Source organism: Camelus dromedarius, chromosome 9, assembly GCF_036321535.1.
Source record: "Camelus dromedarius isolate mCamDro1 chromosome 9, mCamDro1.pat, whole genome shotgun sequence".
Taxonomy (NCBI): domain Eukaryota; kingdom Metazoa; phylum Chordata; class Mammalia; order Artiodactyla; family Camelidae; genus Camelus; species Camelus dromedarius.
Window position 1 is genome coordinate 69,958,259 of NC_087444.1, and position 20,236 is coordinate 69,978,494.

The 20,236-nt window shown below is 55.0% G+C and overlaps 1 protein-coding gene across 4 annotated transcripts in view; it reads right to left on the bottom strand.

Moving 5' to 3' along the window:
- MEGF8 (multiple EGF like domains 8) overlaps nucleotides 1-20,236 on the bottom strand; it is a 40,429-nt gene that overhangs the window by 9,627 nt on the left and 10,566 nt on the right. For 2 of the 4 annotated variants that reach the window (XM_064489356.1, XM_064489357.1), the window contains exons 9-34: nucleotides 18,932-19,086; nucleotides 18,508-18,627; nucleotides 17,998-18,142; nucleotides 17,752-17,915; nucleotides 15,675-15,881; nucleotides 15,092-15,292; nucleotides 14,395-14,631; nucleotides 13,363-13,481; nucleotides 13,142-13,273; nucleotides 12,940-13,053; nucleotides 12,202-12,450; nucleotides 11,495-11,694; nucleotides 10,983-11,193; nucleotides 10,640-10,889; nucleotides 9,828-9,960; nucleotides 8,008-8,255; nucleotides 7,816-7,926; nucleotides 7,539-7,657; nucleotides 6,963-7,170; nucleotides 6,242-6,422; nucleotides 5,541-5,704; nucleotides 4,638-4,782; nucleotides 3,534-3,765; nucleotides 2,245-2,368; nucleotides 1,890-2,103; nucleotides 1,521-1,735 (exon numbers count right to left, since the gene is read on the bottom strand). In XM_064489356.1, coding sequence (XP_064345426.1) covers nucleotides 1,521-1,735; nucleotides 1,890-2,103; nucleotides 2,245-2,368; nucleotides 3,534-3,765; nucleotides 4,638-4,782; nucleotides 5,541-5,704; nucleotides 6,242-6,422; nucleotides 6,963-7,170; nucleotides 7,539-7,657; nucleotides 7,816-7,926; nucleotides 8,008-8,255; nucleotides 9,828-9,960; nucleotides 10,640-10,889; nucleotides 10,983-11,193; nucleotides 11,495-11,694; nucleotides 12,202-12,450; nucleotides 12,940-13,053; nucleotides 13,142-13,273; nucleotides 13,363-13,481; nucleotides 14,395-14,631; nucleotides 15,092-15,292; nucleotides 15,675-15,881; nucleotides 17,752-17,915; nucleotides 17,998-18,142; nucleotides 18,508-18,627; nucleotides 18,932-19,086 — 4,598 coding nt within the window. The remainder of the gene's footprint in view (nucleotides 1-1,520; nucleotides 1,736-1,889; nucleotides 2,104-2,244; nucleotides 2,369-3,533; nucleotides 3,766-4,637; nucleotides 4,783-5,540; nucleotides 5,705-6,241; nucleotides 6,423-6,962; nucleotides 7,171-7,538; nucleotides 7,658-7,815; nucleotides 7,927-8,007; nucleotides 8,256-9,827; nucleotides 9,961-10,639; nucleotides 10,890-10,982; nucleotides 11,194-11,494; nucleotides 11,695-12,201; nucleotides 12,451-12,939; nucleotides 13,054-13,141; nucleotides 13,274-13,362; nucleotides 13,482-14,394; nucleotides 14,632-15,091; nucleotides 15,293-15,674; nucleotides 15,882-17,751; nucleotides 17,916-17,997; nucleotides 18,143-18,507; nucleotides 18,628-18,931; nucleotides 19,087-20,236) is intronic. The other 2 variants (XM_031456973.2, XM_064489358.1) reach the window with 2 other exon arrangements.

Here is a 20,236-nt window from a genome sequence, read left to right on the forward strand (position 1 = left end):
GCATCCCTCCACCCCATCCCTTGCCCTATTCATCTCTTTCACTTGGCTCTTCCTATCTTATATCCTTTATAATAAACCATTATTAGTAAGTAAATGTTTCTCTGAGTTCCCTGACCCATTGTAGCAAATTATCAAACAGGCAAAGGGGATAGTGGGAACCCCTGATTTATAGCCAGTTGGCCTGGATTTCTGACTGGCATCTGAAGTGGGGGACAGTCCTGTGGGACTGAACACTGTACCTTGTGGGATCTGATGCTGATTCCAGGTAGACCGTGTCAGAAATTAATTGAATTGTTGGCCACCTACTTGGTGTCCAGAGCATTGGAGAATTCGTTGTTGGTGTTGGAAAACAGCCCAGATGGGGTCTGTTGATAGCACTCCTATTTTACCAAAGGCTCGTGCAGGCTTGTGGGTTGTGAGATGGTGAATAGTCACACCTCAACTGGGTCTTGCGCAATAAAGATGAATGAGGACTAAACATCAGGGGGAATCAAGACTCACAACTCTGGCCCAGAAACACTGCCTCCAGATATGACAGCAGTAAGTGAAGCTTCCTTATCTCCTGCCGGGATGGGGCTAGGGGTTGAATGCCTGGTATCTGCCACTGGGACAGCTAAATCATGCCAGGCAAAGGCAGTATCTTTGAAATGAAGTTTGAGAGCATATCCTGGGCAGCCAAGGGGCAGACTGCCACTGGCACGTAAAGTGCCTCCCTAGACCATGCCCACCTTCAAGAATCATCTCTCCAGCCCACAGCCATAAATGAGGGGTGGGTCTGAACTGCCATGTCAGAACCAGTGTTCCTACCCCTCCCTGGCCACGTCTCACTGGACCAAGGCTGGACATCTAACTCATGAGCTGAATAGAAGTCTTCCCTGAGAATGCAAACTAATGGAAGAACACAAAGATGACTGTTGTCTCTGGAATTAGAAAGTCACATAGACTGAGGGTCAAGGCCTGCCATTTGAGGCTGTGTGTGTTGATGATCAAGCCAAGGGAAATCAAAGGATAGAGATGTGCAGAAAACAGCTGAGATCAGAGACCACGTGGCCCCAGAAGGACAGAGCTGCAGGACTTCCTATCCTCGGATTCCATCAGATACTCCTAATCCCTTAGCATAAAGCCAGCTCAAGTGGGTTTCTATTTCTTTCAACCAAAACTTCCAAAAGCAGAGAGAGACAGAAATGGAGGAGAGAAGTGGAAAGGTTTGGGAGGGAGAGGGGAGATGGTTCTGAGTCATGGGAAGGATGGGGCAAGGAGAGCATGAATGAGAGCTAGAGAGACACAAGGGCTGGGGAGTCCGGAAGGTGGCACCGGGACATGACAGGGAGACTCACAAGGCAAGGAGGGAAGAAGGAGATGTTGGAAGAAGAGAAGAGAAAGTGGGAGGAAAGAGTAAGAGTGATGGTGGGACCAGACCTAAGGAAACAGAGGAGGAAGTAGGACTGAGCAGGAGATGGTGGAGAAAGGTCACTGTAGGGCAGGGGAGGGCCACCCGGACAGCCAGCCGGGTGCAGTACCTGTTGGAGGCTGCTGCTCCAGACACAGTGCTGCCAGCCCCCATCAGCACCCTTGGAATCCAGGCAGGAGGTGCAGTTGGGCAGGAGGTGACAGGGGGTGGGGCAGGGCAGTGGGGGTGATGATTCCACTGGCATTGGGGACACATTCAGCAGAGAGTGGCTGAAGCACGTCCAGTCATAGGTGGGCTGCACTGAGAGAATGCGGCGGGTCTCCCCTAGGGTTGAGGGCACGGGGATTAGAATGGGGTCCACGTCCCCAGCCCCCTCCCCTCTCCCTCCCTCAAACTAGGCCCCTGAGCCCCTTGCATCCTCGGAGCAGAAATCCAGGCCCCCAAACTCTCCTCTTGGGGACCAAGCCCCCGTGCTCACCTGTCCTCTTGAACTGCCGCGTCCACATGCACTTGCCCTCCCTTGTGCACTGCTCGCAGTCGGCAGCCCCACACACAGCCTCGGAGCAGTTCCCAGCCCAGAAGACCTCGCGCTGGTTGATGCGACAGTCATTCTCTGAGGTACAGGACCCATTACGCCCAATGCAGGCGCCCTCAGGGCAGTTGGTACACCACTTACAGCGGGGGGCAGATGCCTGGCAAGGGGATGCAGGCTCAGTGGGGTCATCAGGGCCCCAGCACCCCACCCAGTCCCAGCTGAAGAGCTCAGTGGTGCCTGAGACACATCCCTCCGCCCCTGTGTCTACCCACCCTGCCCCAATCCCACCATCACTCACCTCTCCTTCTCCAGGCTGCAGGGTTCGGGGATGGCGGGCCAGGCACTCACTGCAGGTCCGCAGACGTCGACATTCCTCAGGGGAGTGGGGCATTGGGGAGCAGGGGAGACCACCACAGCCCAGCCTGGGGAAGCAGGAGGCCCGGCTCATCACAATGAGCCAGGACCCATACATCCTTCCTCCTCACCCATGTCTCTTCCTGGTGCCTCCTGGACACTGTCCTGCAGGCCCGGCATGTGCATCCCAAACTGGCCTCAGCACAGGTCTCCCAAACCTGCTCCTCCCCAACTCACCTGGTGATGGTCCCATGGCCACCTGTCACCCAGGCCAGAAACACTAGACAGTATCCCATGTCCTCCTGCCCCTCCAGCTGCCAAGGTCTCTGCCTCCCAACTTCTCTGACCATCCCCTCCTCCCCTACCCCTGCAGCCCCTGCCCATTCAGGCCTCCTCCTCCCAGGTCTCCACCTGCAGCTTCCCCTTGCTGTCCCCTCCTTCACAAGCCTGTCCCCGCCTTCTCCTGCTCCAACCTTCTTCAGCTCCGCATAACCCACAGTGGAGGTCCAGAATCCCTTACTCAAAATCCCTGAAGGCACACATGTTTCAGCACTTTCCAGGTTTTAGAAAAGCAGTGGGTATACCCACTGTTATACAGTACCCCTAGCAGAGTCTGCGGGAGCACCCTAAAAATCAAGCCCTTTAATATTTCTGTAGTAAATATGGTGACACATTAAATGGGACAAAATAAAACCTATTAGCAGCCTCGTACCAGTGTAGGATAACTGTGCAGCCAAATTAGTTTGTGCTAAACCTAGGAGAGCATTTTCAGCTGCCTGAGATGTTTGGATTTCAAAATTACTGATGAGGAGTCTGGAGAACTGGACAGACCCCAGTGCCTTGGCCAAGCACTGGAAGCCCTTCTGAGCTGACCTACCCACATTTTCAGTCTTAATTTCCCCCAACTTAGATGGTTTCTAAAATACACCTGGCACAGCCCCACATCTGAACCTTCGTGGTCTAAATTCAACTGGGCATTTAGGCCCAATTCAGACTCAGCTCCTCCGAGAGGCATTTTTGGATGATACCTCAGCCCACAAACAGAGCTCCCCACTCCCGGAGGTCCCCAAGCCTGCCCCTGCCTGTGATGGGCTGCCTATTTTCCCATGTGAGCTGACAGACTGACCAGACAGTCCCTTCCTGAGGCCTCCCCGACAAGCCTGGTCTAGGATAGAACCCACTCTGGAGGCCACTGGTACCACCCACCCATGTCCTGTCAGTTGCCATGGTTACCTATGGGCCTGGTCCCCAGACAGGCAGGCCCCATGGCACCAGGTACAGGCCCCAGACTGGTTACAAGCTTCAGGTGAGGGCAGCAGGCGGCAGGGGTCAGGGGGCAGGGTGAGGGCCAGCAGGCGGCCCAGGGCCACTCCCCCAAAGCCTCCTGAGATATACAGACGACCCCCAACTGCCGCCACAGCATGCGCCAGAGACTCCTCCATCGGGGGTCCCACCGAGGCCGGGCCTGGAGAAAGACAGAACGTTCAGAGAGAGTGCGGGAGACGGATGAGGAAGAGATTCACACGAAGGTGCCAGTCAGAGATGGATACTGAACGAGGAGACAGTCTAAAGAGAGCAAGACAGACACAGAAAGACAGAGAGAAGATAGATAAGGCCAAACAGGACAAGATAATCAGACACACAGAACAAGACAAAAGATAGAAAGAGACATATACACAGAAAAAAGGGATTGAAAGAGTGGACTAAGAACAGAGACAGATGTTGTGGAACCAGCCAGAAGTGGCGATTGAACATTGTGAAGGTACTGAATGCCGCTGAATTGTTCATTTTACAATGACTGATTTCGTTACATGAATTTCACCTAAATTTTTTTTTAATCCTCAAAAATTAAAATAAAAACACAAACCAGAGTCACAGAGTAGTGGAAAAGACAAAGAACAAAAGAAAATTAGAGACAGAGAGTCAGAGAGAAACAAAAAGACAACAGGCCCAGAAACACACACACAGTCACTTACAATGAAGGTCAAATGAAAGAAAGAGGCAAGATACAATCCCTTTCCAGCCTATGAACCAGAAAGAAGCTCCCCACACATAAGTCGTTGTCACTAAAGAACAGGAGGGGGAGGGGGTTCTTCCTATTTTACAAATTACATATGATGACTATTATTATTTTATAATCAGAATGAGAAATAAACTTTTCTAAGAAAAAAAAGGAAGGAGGGCATCTCCATGGGTGTTTAGATAACATGGAGGGGACAGGAGCTTTGCCAGAGGGTCTGAAGGGCCCAAATGACTCCTAACGAGTGAGGGTCGCAGGACCGGGCCAGGGCTCCTCCTGGTTGTCCTAGGGCCTCCCGGAGAGAGCAGTGGACTTACGAATGAGGTCCGGCAGGAGCCAGGTGTTGCAGTTGACCTGGTAGAGCAGAACGTCGCTGCTGAACTCATCAGGGTCAGAGCGCCCCCCAAGGACCACCATGGTGTCCCCCAGCAAGGCTGAGGCATGGAAAAGTCGGGGGCGGGGCTGTTGGGGAGACACGTGGCAGGATGACCTGTTAGGGGCCACAGTCCTTGGCTCTTCATGCTCCCTCTCAGCCCACCCGCCACCCCAAACTTCCCCATACCCAAGCCCCTACCAGCCCACCCAATCCTAACCTTCCTCAAATCCCACCTCTTTCCTCCAGGAAACCTCCCTCAGTCCTCAGGGCAGCCTCTAGAACCATCTACTTTCCCTGAACTCCCAGAACCCCCATGCCCCAGGCTGTCTCCCAGGAGCCCAGCCTGGACTGCTTGAGATGAACCTCACATCCTGTCTGTGACCTCGCAACCTGGGCTGGGGGTATCCTGCTCTCACTTCCATCTCCCTCGCAGTCTAGCCCCGAGAAGGGCCTGGAGATACGTTTGTGGATGGAGAATGCAACTGTCTTAACCAGCGTACCTAGGGTTTCACGTTCTCCCACACAGTCTCCTTTGGCCTTGAAGGCAGGAAGCACAAGAAGCCTCAGTCCCACGTTTTATAAGTGGGGAGGCCAGGAAGGGGAGGGACCTGTCAGGGCCACACCCAGAGTGTGGCAGAGCTGGGGCAGAACCCAGGCCTCTGACCTCCTGGTCTAGAATTCTTACCTCCAAGTCAGAGACAGAAGGGGAGACTTGGGGTACCAGGGGGACTGGAAAGGAGGCAGAGTAAGAATCCAGGGTTGAGTAAGTCCCTGGGGCACTGGAAAAGGGGGGGCCCTTCCCTCCTGCCCCCTACACTCATCTGTCTGGACCTCTTTTCCTGACCTTTGCCCCCTGAGAAGGGGCCAGCAGGCTCCAGGTGCGGTCAGGACAGTGCAGGGAGTAGAGCTCAGGGGATGGGGCCGCAAGCTCCACGTGGAAGCGGAAACCCCCAAACACATAGAGGGAGTCAGTGGCCTCATGGTACACAGCAGAATGACCATAGAGACCTGGGGAGAAGGGTGAGCACAGTGAGCACACAGGATGGGGGAAGGGCTGGTGATCAGGAACGCCCCCCAGCTTCCCAGGCTACCCTTCTCAGGACCACAACACCACCCTGCCAGGCCCTGGCGCCAGACACCTAGGAGCCTCTCTCAACCCCTCCCTCTCCCTTCGGTTCTAAAGGACCATTAGAGACTCTGGAAAGAGAAGAGTGGGAGACAGGGTGACCAGAATGACCTTGGGGACAGTGATCAAAGAATGTAGAAGGACAGAGACAGAAAGTAAAATACCCAAGGGGAAGTGATCTAGGACCTGGGAGAGGGAAACAGTGACCCACTGCTACTGGGCAGGAGGTGGGCAGCTTATCATGGAGCCTGGGAGGGGTAAACAGAGAAACTCAACTTCTCAAAAGAGAATATCCTGAGAATGCGGCTGGGGGTGGGGGAGACAACAGCTATGAGGGGCAATGACCACAGAGCACAGGAGTGGATGGAGAGGACAAGCAGGAGTCAAAAGTGCTCTGCCCTCCTGGTCCCCAGACCCACCTGTGGGGGGTGTCCCGCTCTGGGCTCCGGACACCCAGGTGCCAGTCGCCAGCTGGTACTCGAGCAGCTGCTGATTGAAGCCATTTTCAGGGGAGTAACCGCCAACCAGGAGCAGAGACAGGCCTCGGCGGGCAGTAAGGGTATGACCAGCAACTGCTGGCAGCTCCACGGTCTGAGGGGCCTGGGGGATGGAGGGCAGTGGTCATGGGTGAGGGGGCAGGGGTACAGGTCAGGGGTCATCTTGTGGGTAGAAGCAAGGCTCCGAGCTCCCCGTACTTCCTTTGAACCACCGAGGAGGCAGTGAGCTGCCTGGGGTTGGTCAGACACCAGGCCTTCCAATCAGCCATGGTCCCAGCAGGTGAGAAGCAGACCTCTTGCTATTTCTGCCTGCTCAGTGTTGCTTCTTCAGGTAGGAGCAGCCTGGGGTCCCTTTAGGAAGGCCCTGCTTCTCTGCTCTCTCAGTGGCTGCATGGGGCTAAGTGACCTGGCTCCATGGCAGGCTGTGTCACAGCCTGGCCAAGCAGAGCCTCACATCACCTTGACTAGAGACTGACTCAGGAATTAAATGTGACCCAGGATGGCCAATGAAATTCAATTCTGGGACTTGTGCTGGAGCCCTGGGAGGAAGCCTCTTCCTCTGGGGACAAAGCTGGCAGGAGCTGCTTTGGTCATCCTTGCTGGAGCCTGGTTGTGGGGACTAGGGGAGGGGAGAGATGCTCACCTTCTCCTGCCGCCACTGCAGGGTGGTGAGGTTGAGGACCCAGAAATCCCGGGCGACGCCTCCAGCCGTGAGTCCCCCCAACAGGTACATGGCACCACGGCCAGCAGGCACGTAGGCAGCTGCGTGGAAGGAGCGGGGTGAGGGGCCTGGGCCCCCATCCTCAGCTCCTGCCAACATCTGTGTCCATCGCCGCTCACTCACTGAGTACCTGGGGCCAAGATGCAAAAAAAGCAGCCTCACTACACAGTCATCCCAGCACCCCCTGGGGTGACACCACACACACACGTATCCCAGCATCCCCTGGGGTAACACCCCACAGGTATCCCAACACCTGTAAGATGACTCTCCTGTGACAATCACCTTACCATTCCCCTGGGGTAGCACCACCCAAATAAGTATCCTGGTCCCTGAGATAAGCCTTCTGTGACAAGTTTCCTAGCAGCCTTTGAGGTGCCTTTCACCTGTAGAGGTGTTTCTGCACCCCCGTGAGAGGACCCTTATGTGACAGACATCTCAGTATCCCCTGAGGTGACTCTCTCTCATTCAGGTATCCCACCGCCCCAGGGTAGTCCTCACCTGTACAGGTTTCCCAGCAGCCCCTGGGGCAGACCCAGGCCCCCAAACATCCACAAGGTGGCATCAGGTCCCTCCACCATAGTGTGCCCCAGGCGGTGCAGGAAGCGGCTAGCAGTGTCCTGGCGGTGGGGCGCAGACATGAGGGCTCAGGTAAGGTCATTACAAAGTGTCAGGCTGGGTGCAGGGTCTGGGAGGTAGTCTCAGGAGTGGAGTGGGGCGAATGATCCAGGAGGCGGGCTGTATGGCACCTCCCAAGAGAATGGTGGCTACAACTCACAGCTGAGAGGCGGCTGTCCATGAGGGTCTCCCAGACCAGCTGCCCACCGTCCAGCTTCGTGGCACAGTCAGGGCCCCCGAAGCCCTCAGCACAGATGCACACGCCCAGGCTCTGGGGGAAAGCAGAAGGAGGCTCGGGAGGAGCTCTGAGTACCACCCCCATCCCACCTGGCTTGCCCTCTTCCACCTGTACCTGGTTACAAGTCCCTGCCCCATTGTGGGCATTACAGTTCTCGGGACACAGAGCCATGCGGCAGTGTGGACCAGCCCAGCCCTGAGGACATCGGCAGAGTCCAGCACCTGTAGCCCCATCCTGGGGCACACACTCCTGGGGGACAGGGCAGCTCCCAGGGCCCCCTGATCCACAGCGGGCAGAGCCCACAGAGGCATTGAAGCCCCAAGACGAGGAGCCATTGGCCTCCCAATGCAGCACCAGCAGTCCTGTCAGAGAAGAGAGTGCAGAGGCTTGTCACAAGGCCACATTCCAGGGCTCTGCTCCACCCCTAGGCTTTGAGTAAACCCAGTGTAATTGGGCAGGGAAGCGGGCACTCCTTTGATCACTGCCATGATTAACCACTCTCCTGCACACTACACACCCTCTCCCTTATCCAAACCATCAAGTTCAGTCGTTTTAAAGCCTAAAGCTCTCTCATATTTGCCACTGCTTGCCACCTCCTCAGCCATCTTGCCTGGACACCAGCACTAGTCTCACCACAGTCTTCCTGACTCCCCTACACTCTGCCCTTCACAGCAGCCCACGTGATCCTTTAAAATCCCATCCTGGCAAGCCCCATACCTTCCACAGCTCCCTATTGCTCTCACACAAAACCGAGTCTCCTTAGAAAGTAGATCAGTGGTGGGGAGGGGGGCAAAAATTAACTACATGATATGTTAAAAATGCCTCAGTAAAGCGGTATTTAAAAAGAGAGGGGTGGTCTGCAGGCCCTCTGACCTCGTCACCTCCCCCTCCCCTGGTCCTCTGCACTCCAGCACCACCCGCCCCTTCCTGTTCTCATAACCTGGGCATCTGCTATGCCTCCACCTGGAGTAGTCACCCTTGCCCACACCGCCCCCTTCAGGCCTCAAGTGAAATTCCACTTCTGCAAAGAATCCCTCCCCAGCTCCTGGGACAGGACAGACTTCCCACTCCTTTCCATTTCCTCTTGTCCCTTACCAAAGGTGTCACTATTCTGACTGTAATTTGTTCGCTGCTGTTTAGAACTCTCCCCTCTGCTGTGAGTCCATGAAGTTCTTCTTTGCTGCTACATGCCCAGCATCTGGCTCAGGCCCAGCTTATCACAGGTGCTCAGTAAAACATTTGCTGAGTGAAATGAAACTGAGGGCCCCTCAGCTCAGCTGCTCACTGCGAGGAGCCTGGGCTTGCGTGCAATCACCAGCAGGCCAACTACACCTCTGCCCCATCTCTCACAGCCTTAGAGCCACTCTGATTCACAATATGAAAAGAAACATTTCCAAACTTGGTAACAAATTATTTCTAGTGCATCGCCATAAGACTAAGCCAGGGTCTCAACCTCGCAACACAGTTGACATAATGAAGCCTGGTAATTCTTGGCTGTGGGGGCTGTCCTGTACACTGTAGAATGCAGAGAAGCATCTCTGGCCTCCACCCATGAGGTGCCAGTAGCACCCCCAACTGTGACAATCGGAATGTCTCCAGACACAGCCAAACACTCCAAGGGGCAAGGTCACTCCTGGTTGAGAACCACCGGGCTGAGAACATAGACGCTTAGGGGACCTCACGCCAGCTACACTGTGTGTGTCCAAAAACATGTCCCATTTGGACCTTCTCTCCAGAGACACAACCCAGCCCGTACAATCCTCTCTATTTGCCTCTCAGCTGAAGAAACTGAGGCCCAGAGGTGGCAAGGGAATTGCATCACCCAGCAAGGCAGTTGGCTGAGTCAGGCTGGGTCTTGAGCCCACCTCAGGTAGTAAGGGACAAGGACAAAGAACAGCCCAGGATAGAGGTCCCACTTCCCCCAGTCCCCATACCAGACAGGGCTTGCACAGTGAGGGGCCTGTCCCGCCGCTGGCCGCAGAAGGCAGCAATAAGGCTACGGTCCGACTGGACGACACCAGTATCCAGGAAGCGCGGGAATCCATCAAAGGCCAGGACATAGCTCAGCTGGAGAGGTGCAGAGTCAAGGATCAGGGGAAGATGGGGATAAGAAAGAGGGATGCTTGGTCAGGGGGAAGGTAGAGCTCAAGAGGAGAGGGCCAGGGTGGGAGCTCAGTGGTAGACTGCATGCTTAGCATACACGAGGTCCTGGGTTCAATCCCCAGTACCTCCACTAAACAATAAACAAGTAAATAAATAAACCTAATTACCTCTCCCCAAAAAATAAATAGGTGAAATTAAAAAAAAAAAAAAAAAGAGGAGAAGGCACTCTGAGACTGGGAAACAGGCGGCTTGAACCTCCTGGGCAGACTGTCTAACTGCGGCATGGAGGCCACAATTCCCACTCCTGTGTTCATAGCAGACATGGCTAATCAATCAGGCACTCTTGCACAGAGCTTCTTTCTCAATATACAGATCTGGCAGCCACTACCCATCAGAGTTGTAACACAAGGTACAAATATTTACCATACCTGGACTGGGAAGTGGGAAATTTGAGTCCAGGAAACAGGAGGAAATCTGGGAAATGGGAGTCTTTAGGCTTAGGAACAAAGGGGTAGGGGTCTGAGGAACAGAGAGTTGGGGTTTAATGGATGAAGAAACAGGGAGGTGGGGGCCATCATCTGTCTGAAGATTCAGATTGGGTTGGGGAGACATGTGCTGGTATTCCAGTGCCCTCGTTGCTCACCGTGCAGGGGGTGCTGCTGTCAGGGGAGAAGGTGAGGGTAAGTGGGGGACAGAGGGTCCCAGGAGCACAGGGCTGTAGCACCTCGGTGGCTGAGACAACCCACACACAATAGGACAGGCCTGGCCCGGCTCTCGCTGCCCCACCAACTGGAGGCAGTGGTCCCGCAATCCGGCGTGAGCCCAGTGCCACTGAGGACACGTTGGTGAGGAGGGCGCGACCCCCACACTCCCGGAAACAGGAGCCACCAGCCCTGGGGAGATGGAGGAGAGCCAGCGTCAGACCAGTCCTGCCCCATTCCACATCCTGAACCCCACCTGCCCCGCCGGGCTGGCCCCTGGCTCACCGGGGATCCCCATAGTAGCCAGGGGAGCAGAGCTGGCAGTGGGCACCCTCAGTGTGGTCCTGGCAGAAGCAGAGCCCACTGAGGTTGTCGCAGTGGCCACGGCGTGGGTCCCCATGCCCGTTGCACTGGCAGGGCCGGCAGCCGCCCGAGCCTGTGGCGTTACCGAAGCTGCCGGGCCGGCACCGTTCACAGTGCTCCCCCCATGTCCAGTCTGTGGAGGCCCCAGCAGGCAGGACACAGAGTCAGGGGCAAGGGTGGGAAGGAGCCCTACCCTCCCTGATCCCACCTGGCTGCTTCAAAGGAGGGTAACCGGGGCCCAGACTGGGGAGGAACCGCAAATCCCAAGAGGGGGTACTGAGGAACTGCCAAAGAGATGGGTGGCACTGGAATCTGTCTGGAGTCAGGAACAGGTAATGGGGCAGAGGGACCTAGAGCTGAGTGAGGGGATACAGAACCCCACACAGACAAAAGAAAATTGGCGCCCCAAGGAGTTCAGGATGAGGGCTGCTCACCCTGGCACTCATCGCAGAAGCCAGGCCCCCGCTTGCGGCAGTGGCTGTGGAAGTTACAGCCACAGTCCCGGGAACAGCGTGGGGGAAGGGGTCCTGGGGCGGGCGTAGGTGGGGGCAGGTCCGACGTCCAGCCCAGGTCACACACGCAGATGAAGTCCGGCGGGCCACTGCACATACCATGGCCACAGTCCTCTAGGCACCTGAAGGGGTGTGGCAGAGATGGGGGAGGGCTGGGCAGGCCTGGAGCCCCCAAGGTATCCACCCCTCATCCTACTCCATCCCATTATCTCCATGGCAACACCATCATAAGCTACTGCCTGTACCACAGTCCTACACTCCGTGGGTGGCCCTGTCTCCAAGGTAACCCCATCACATGTAGTAACTCCTCTCTGTAGTAACCACATATCACCACTGGTGATCTGTTCTCTGTGAAAATCCCTTTCAAACTGGTCCTCCTCCATCTCCATGGCAACGCTGAAGACTATGGCCTGCAGACTATAAGTGACCTGTCTCCACAGTAACTAGTAACTAGTGCTGAGGACCCTATCACTCTACTGAGGGCCTGTTCTGCACGGTAAAAAGCCCAAGGCTCACTGGGGATGCTAGCTCCATGGGAGGCATCCCAGAACCATGATCACTTCCTCCCAATATCTTTTCTTGCACCAGCCCTAGGGCAACATCTCCATGGAAACCCATGCCCCACTTACGTGCGGTTGCAGTATGTGATGCCATCACCCTGGTAGCCCCTCTGGCAGTGACACTCATAGCTGAGGGGTGTGTTCAGGCAGGTTGCCCGCAGGTGGCACCGTGCCAGACCCAGGCGACACTCATCCACGTCTGGACAGCGGGCATACGCCCAGCGGGCAGGGAGGGCCACAGACAGCCCCAGGCCCTCCCCGACCCAGAGGGAGCAGTTACCCCCACCCAGAGGCCCTGAGAAGTCCCCCTGGAGGCAACTGAGGGGAGGGAGGTTGAAGAAGGCAGTTGGGATGATAAAAAAACAGACAGAAAAAAAGAGACAGAAAAACAGTTACGGGGAGAGAGAAGACCAATCAGAGAGAGAAAGAAATACGAATATGGAGACAGACAGAAGGAGAAGTGGAAGAAAAACAGGGAAAAACCCACAGAAGTCAGACAAAATAGATTTTAAAAGACAAACAGGAGAGAGGGAGGAATACAGTGAAAGGGAGAGAGAAGAGAAATAAACATAAAGACAAGAAGAAGGAAAACAAAAGAAAAGATAAGAGAAAATAAGTCACAGAGACAGGGAAAGGGTCAGGAAGTAGAAAAGAGAGAAAAACAGAGAGAAGGAGGAGAGGGGAAGAAAAACAGAGATGATGGTAAGAAAAAGACAAAGGGGCAGAGAAACAAAGAGGTGGTTAGAATTAGGGCAGGCGGAGAGCCGACCCCTCGGCCCCGCCCACCAGGGCCCCATCCTGCCTCACCGTCCCAGCGTGGGGTTGTCCTCATTGCCGCACCAGCCACACTCATGGCTCTGTAGACACTCGTGGCAGGTCAGGAAGCGGTCACAGCTCTGGCACCTTGGCTCTGAGTGCACGCTGCAGAGTGGTGGGTGTGGGGCTGTCAGAGCCACCCCTTACCTGGCTTCCACCCTTCCCTCCCTGAGCCCTGCCACCCAGACCACACCTGTCATCCCAGCCTCGGCAGCCCCCGTGTGGGTACCGGGCCAGGTAAGCGGCAAACATGAAGCAGGTGTGGGTGGACTGGCACCAGGCGCACTGGCTGGAATTGGCCAGGCAGTCATCACAGGTCAGGCGCCTGGGGGTGGGGAGCGGGAACAGGATCATGCCACGGTCTAGCCCTGACACACCCCCACACCCCCTCTCCCCAGGCCCAGCAGGGCTCACTGGCTGCAGAGTGGGGGGCACTCTTCGGGGCTCTTCAGGGCACCCCGGCCCCGGCCCCGCCGGCTGCATGCTGCATCCCCCTTGCGGCTGGTGCTCTGATGCCACTCACAGAAGGGGTCCTGGGAGGTTGGAGGAGTAAGAGCCCAGCTTAGTCTTCTCCCTGGGGCTCCCAGAGCCAGTCTCCCAGTACCAGTTCAACAAACAGCTGCCTCCCTTGCCTGCCAGCGCCCACAGACACCCCCTCTCCATTCCAAGCTCACCTCCCTCCCTGACTGCCTGTCTCTCCAGTTTCCCCACTTCAGCCAATGACATCCACGGGTGCCTGACACCTAGCCCACTCCCTTTGGGGGCAGTAGCACCCCTCTGTGTGGTCCCAGTGAGGCTGATTCAATCCCTGGGATCCAGAGATGAGTCGGGGGGCCACTCTCCCTCCCCACAGCCTCACTGATTGGTCCAGAAGCCAGCACCAGCCCCAACTAGAGCTAATGAAAGGCACTTTGGGGGACTTCTGTTGAACTAGGGGAGGTGAGTGAGGTGGGAACAGAAAGGCACTCTCCTTCCCCATGGGGCTTGAGTGGCTAGATGGGGGGTTAAAAGTCTGGAGCCCTTGTGGCTCCCTTGCCACTCCCAGGGCCTGAACCTCCAGGGAAAACAAGAACAGGGGCTGGAGGGAGGTAATGCCTGACTACATAGTTTGACCCTCTGGAGTTAGCAGGCCTAAAGACCTACTCTTGGACTCTGGTGTCTAAGTGGATAAATACCACTCTGCTGAGGAGGTGCTGAGCTGGGCTTTCTGACCCGTGTAACATGCAGAGTCATGACTGCCAGGAGCCTCCTCTCCAGCCCCTCTCCTCTGCTCCCCACCTGGCTCTTGCCTGCAAACAAGGACCAGGGCCTCAGCTGTCCACTCCCACCACCACCGAGAGGGCCCCTCAACTGCCCATGCCAGCTCTGGGGGGCCCTCCCCCTTGCTCAGTCGCCTGCTCTGGCTGACTCCGAGCCGAGAGCTCCCCTCTGTGGCCTGGTGGGCACCTGGGTGCAGGCGTGGCAGTCACGATGCTCCTCACAGAGTGGGCAGAGGGCAGGCACCAGCACCAGCAGGGACCCTCTGGCCCCACTGTCCCCACAGTTGGCCCCGCTCTGGCGCAGGTGGCAGGTGGCGCTGGTCAGGCACCAGCCACAGCCCTGGTCCGCCAAGCAGCCCAGGCAGGAGGAGTAGGAGGCGCAGGCTGATGAGCGGTAGGGCTCCAGGAAGAAGAAGGAGATCTCCTGGGGGAGGGGGTCATATAAGGTCAGTGGTCCATGATCCAAGTCAATGTTTGGGGTAGAGATCAGAGGTTGGAGCTACAGACTTTAGTGTCTGAAGACAAGGCTGAGAACTCAGGCACATAGAAGTTAGGATTTAGGACATCAGCAGATGAAAGGGGATCAGGGTTTGAGAGAATCCAGAGATCAGAGATCAAAATACGGATGGCAGAAGTTCAGGGTCAGATGGGTCAGGGCAGGAGGAGTCAGAGTCGTGGGCAGGGGTCAGAATATGAGATCAGGTCAGACTCTGGGGGTCAGAGTTTGCAGCCTGGAAGGTTTAAGGTGAGGCCCAGAATTCAAGAGTCAAGGAGTAAGAGGTCAGGGTCAAGGGAGTTAATTTGTGCCCTTGCGTTCAGAAAGCCCAAGGTATCTGAGGCCAGGGCCTGGGGGCAGGGTCAGAAGCGGGGACCTGGGTACTCACGCTGCCGCCTGGCACGCCAGTTCGGTCCCACAGCAGGGTGAGTTCGCTGTGCCCAGGGCCCGCCGAGCCGTTGAGCTGACCCCGGATCTCTACCGCGTACTTGTGGCCCCGGCCAGGCAGTGGGAAGAGGCGACCGGACCCTGGGCGCTGAAGCCGCCTCGTCTCCTTCTCCTGCTGAGCTGCCCAGCGCCCCACCTCCTCCTAGGGTAGGGTGAGGGACAGACAGGGGCCTCAGAACCTTCCACCCACACTCTGACCCCTGACACCCCCAAGAGCCCCAAACCCAGCTAGTACCCACCCCGTCCTGAGAAGAGGGCCTCGGAGTTCCTTAGACCCCAAGAACCTCCAAGTGCCCCCAAACCTCCTGGCAACCCACCTCCTCCTTAGGGGAGTTTGACTTGGTAACTCAGACTTCTCCCCTTCTCTAAAACTGCCCCCCGCAATTGTTTACAACTGGAAACACCAGGATCCTCCCTCCACTAAGGATATATCCCATGCCTATGATTTCTCCCCAGTCCTCCTCTGCACCACACATCCAAGCCCCCATATTTACCATAAACAGTCCCCTGAATGTCCCAGGTACCCTCACCATGTCTTCTGTGTCGGGGCCACGCGCCATCCGGGCCAGTACATGAAGGCGCTGGGCCCGGGCCCACACAGCCACGTCCTCAGCCCCTGGCCCACCAGGCCCTCCTGGCAGCAGTGGGTGGATGAAGCCACGATAGACCAGAGACACATCCGTCTCCGGGCTAGGTGTCAGGGTGATGGTCGTACTGCGGACAATCAAGACCTGTGCCAGCCAAGGAAGGAGGCGTGCATGAGGACTTCTCTGCATGGCCCCATGGTCCCCACACCTCTGCAGCCACTTCAGAGCCAGAGAAGACCAGGCAACCCAATCTCCTTCCCTATTTTACTAAATGGGAGACTGAGGCCAGGAGCAGGGAGACAGCTTGCCCACAGTCACTCTGGGAGAAAAGCCGGGACTCCATTCAGACAGCAGACCACAGCGTCCCAGCCTCTGCTCATCCCCGCCTATCAGTAAACTCCAGGACCCGGGACCTTTCCGCATCCTCTTCCTCAACACTCCATCTTTCCACCTAAGCCCTCAAGAGTCCAGATCCCTTAACTAGGGGGCCTGGAGAACGTCCAGGTTAGTGAACATATCCATGTGCCAGAATGGTGTCACACCCCAACTCCATGGGGACAGAAGACCATGTGCTCAGGCCCCTTCCGGACCTCACCCTATGTATCATGTCCTTTGTTATACAATGAACCAGTATATAAGTTCTAAGTTTAAAAAAAAAGTCCAGATCCAACATTCAAATCAACAGACATACTACATGATTTATTGCTAGAATGTGTTTTTGTAATTATAAAAGAGTGGAACAACCCAAGTGTTCATCATAGGAGACTGTTTAAATAAACTAGTACTACAGCATCAGAATGTAAATGGAATATTATGAAGCTGTTAAAAAAGAAAGGGTGTTTCCCACTTTCTGTGATGGAGAAGCTTGCTAGGATGCACTAAGAAAAAAAAGGAAGTGGTAACACAGCACTGACAATATATTAGTTTCTGTGCAAGAAAGAAAAATAACTACATATCACATTTACTTGTATTTGAATAGGTAAACTCTGGAAGGATATAAAAGAAATCCAAATGAATCTTCTGGGGAGAATTAGGGTGGTCTTGAGTTGGGGGTATGCTGAGGCCAGCTTCCCACACTGAGGGGTGGGGAATGGGGTAGGTGGAAGAGATTTTTCACTCGACCACTTTTTACATTGTTGTGGTTTTTGAACCATGTACCTAGAAAAATCAGTAAGGAACCACTATACAAAAGTTTGGTGATTCCTTAGTAAGTTAAACATAGAATAGCCCTATGATCCAGCAATTCTGCTCCTATATACCCAAAAGAATTGAAAATAGGTTTTCATTGCAATATATGCAAATATCTGATCATTATGTTGTAAACTTGAAACTAATGCAAGGTTTTTGTCAATTATACCTCAATAATAAAATAAGAAAAAAAGAGAGGTATTCAGACAAAAACTGATAAACATATGTTCACAGCAGCACTAGTCACGAAAGGTGTAAACAACCCAAATGTTATCAGCTGATGAATGTATGTGGCATGGCCATACAATGGACTGGGAATGTTATTCAGCCGTAAAAAGGAATGAAGTTCTGACACATGCCACAACATGGATGAGCCTTGAAAACATTATGCTAAGTGAAAGAAGTCACACACAAAAGGCCACATATTATTTGATTCTATTTATATGACCTATCCAGAGTTAACAATCCAGATACAGAAAAAGGTTAGTGATTGCCAGGAGCCAAGAGGAGAGAGAGGAATGGAGAGAGATTACTTAATGGAACCCAGGTTTCCTTTTTGGGGTAGAAAAAAATGTTCTGGAAGTAGGTAGTGGTGATAGTTGCAAATATTGTGAATGTGCTAAATGTCACTAACGGTAAATTTTATGTTATGTGTATTTTACCACAATTAAAACAAAAATTTTTAAGTCAGTAAGGAAAATCAGAGCCTTGAATGTAACAACTTATGGGGTAAACACAAGAGTGACAAAGAGTCATTTGAAAAGTGAAAACTCGAGGACCAGGCCCTTTAACACTTCATGCTGGGTCCCATTCCCTGGCTCCCCACCTTGTCAGGCTGGGAGGCATTGGGTGGCTGCTGGAAGGTGAGCAGGTGCAGGCCAGGCAGGAAGCTCTGGGTGACACAGGCCTCCAGGGAGGTAACGAAGACAGGTGCGGGCCCCCACCAGCCCACGGTGCCTGAGATCTGCTCCCCTCGGCAGCGGGCCTGCTCTGTGAGGACAGGAGGGTGGGGAGATGGGAGTTGGTGTAGGGGGCCGAGTCTCCCCCTCCCACACTGCCACTGGACACTCACCAGGCCGAGGGAGGCAGCTCTCATTGTGTACGCACCAGCCCAGGGCACCAGGCCCCCGGGGAGGAGCTGCAGTGCTGCTGAACGCCAGGCAGGCCTGGCAGTCACCCAGGAGGCGGCCCAGGCCCAGGCAGCTAGCAGCTGGACACTGCAGAGAAGGGAAAGACGGGGTCACTATCTACTGGGGGCTTAAGGGTCCTGAGAAGAGCTGTGGATTCAAAAATCTTGGGGCAGAAAGGTCAGGATATTGGAGAAGGGAATTGAAAGCCAGGCTGGCATGAGAAAGATCAAGAGGGCAGGGATGGGGAATTCAGGGACAGGGTCGTAAGTTCAAAAGGATCGGGAATGGGGTCCAAGGTTCAAGAGTCAGCAGTCGGGAGTCAGGAATGCCAATCTTAGATGTGAAAACAAGTCTCTCAAGTGCAGGTAAGTCCTTTACTTGGTTTGGGCAGAAGGAGACACTGAGGACCAGGTTTCTGTGCCAGGAGACAGAGTACTAGGACAGTCACTCACAGCCCCCGAGGGAGTCCCAGGAGGCGGTGCAGCTTGGCAGGCCCCCTGACACCAACTGCATTCGGGGTCGCGGGAGCAGACGCTGTGGTCCGTGTACATGGAGCAATAGTCCAAGTGGTACTGCAGAGAGATGGGCAGGGAGGAGGGGGTGCCTCAGACCTGGGGCCTGCTTCCAGGTCCCTGCTCACTTTGATTATCCCAGGGAACGCCTCCTGCTCAGCACCTTGAGGACCCCATCCACTTCTCCCCCAGCTCCAGGGACATCATTCCTCCTCCCTGGGACCTGGGGACTGACCTCCTTCCTTTCATGGCCCTAGGGACCTCCACTCCTTCTCCCAGGGAACCCCTGCAACTTCCTCCCTCAACCATGAGAACCACCCTATCTCCTCCCCAGCCACCCTCTCCCTATCACCCCAGTGCTCACATCTGGAGCAGGCGCCTGGAACACAAACGGAGGCACCTTATAGGCCATCAAGTCCCCACGGGGCCGGCCACTGTATCCCCCAGCCACCAACAGGACACTGCCACCAAGCACAGCCGCCACATGTGAGTACCGACCACTGGGAGGCGCTGCTCGGCCTAGAAGAATACAGACCCCCAAGGACATGAGACCACCCCTAACCTCAACGGCCACCTTCATGGCTCCCCACCCAAAGGACCACCCCCGGCTCTCCTACACCTCAGCCCAGCCTCCTGGGCTGCGTCAGCCCCACTTGCCCAAGAAAACTCTCCCGGACTGCCTGGCCCTGCTCTAGCCCTAGTTCTCTCACCTTTTGGAGCTCCCACACCATTACCCAAGTCATCTTTCAGACAGAGCATGATATTTGGGGTCAGAAAGACTTGGGTTCAAATCCTGGGTCTACCACTTCCTTGGGTTCAAATCATGGATCCACTACTGACTAGTTATGTAGCCTTGGACAAGAGACTTGATTTCTCTGAGTCTTGGTTTCCTCTATATAAGAACTATCACCTCACCCTTGGGGAGCTATGAAACAGGCTGCTTGGCTCTCACCTGTTCTTGTCTGACACCAGCCTCCCTTCCAATGACAGCCTCTGATTCTCCTCTGGAAAACTATCCCTCCCACTCAAAGTCCACCAGGCTCAAGTCGAGCTGTCCCGGCCTCTGGCAGCAGTGGGGCTTTAGCCCAGGCCTATCAGAGTGGGTAACTAGTTCATGGAGGGGACCCAATTCCTACAATTCTTGGGAAAAAGGTACTCTCTTCCCTCTGGGCATTTTAAAGGGGTAGAATATCATCCCAGAGCTGCTGGTGACCATCTACAAAAGGCAAACCTACTAGAGACCGAAGGAAACCCCGCTGAGAACTGGGGAGAGAAATGGCTGATGCCATCATGTGAGCACCTGGATCCAGGCAGCCTGCAGCCAGTCTTCGCTCAAGTGGGTCAAGAAATTAATTTTGCTTAAGCTGGTTGGGTGGGGTTTCTGTCACTGACAAGCAAGAGTCCTGACTGATGGGTTAAGTGGTCAGTGATTGGTGACCCCTTCACCCTCTAACTGATCTGTATGCTCTGTAAGTGCATGGGACTTGGCCCAGGGGATCAAAATCTACAAAGAAGGAACAAGCCTCCAGAAACCTCACTCTGGGCTACCCGGTGAAGGGGCCTAAAGGAGGGACAGGGACAAGCAGTGGAGCCCTGGATTGGAGGCCTTGAATGCCAGGCCAAGGCTTTTTTCCTGATGGTCAAAACAGAGTTCCTTGGGGACCCTTCC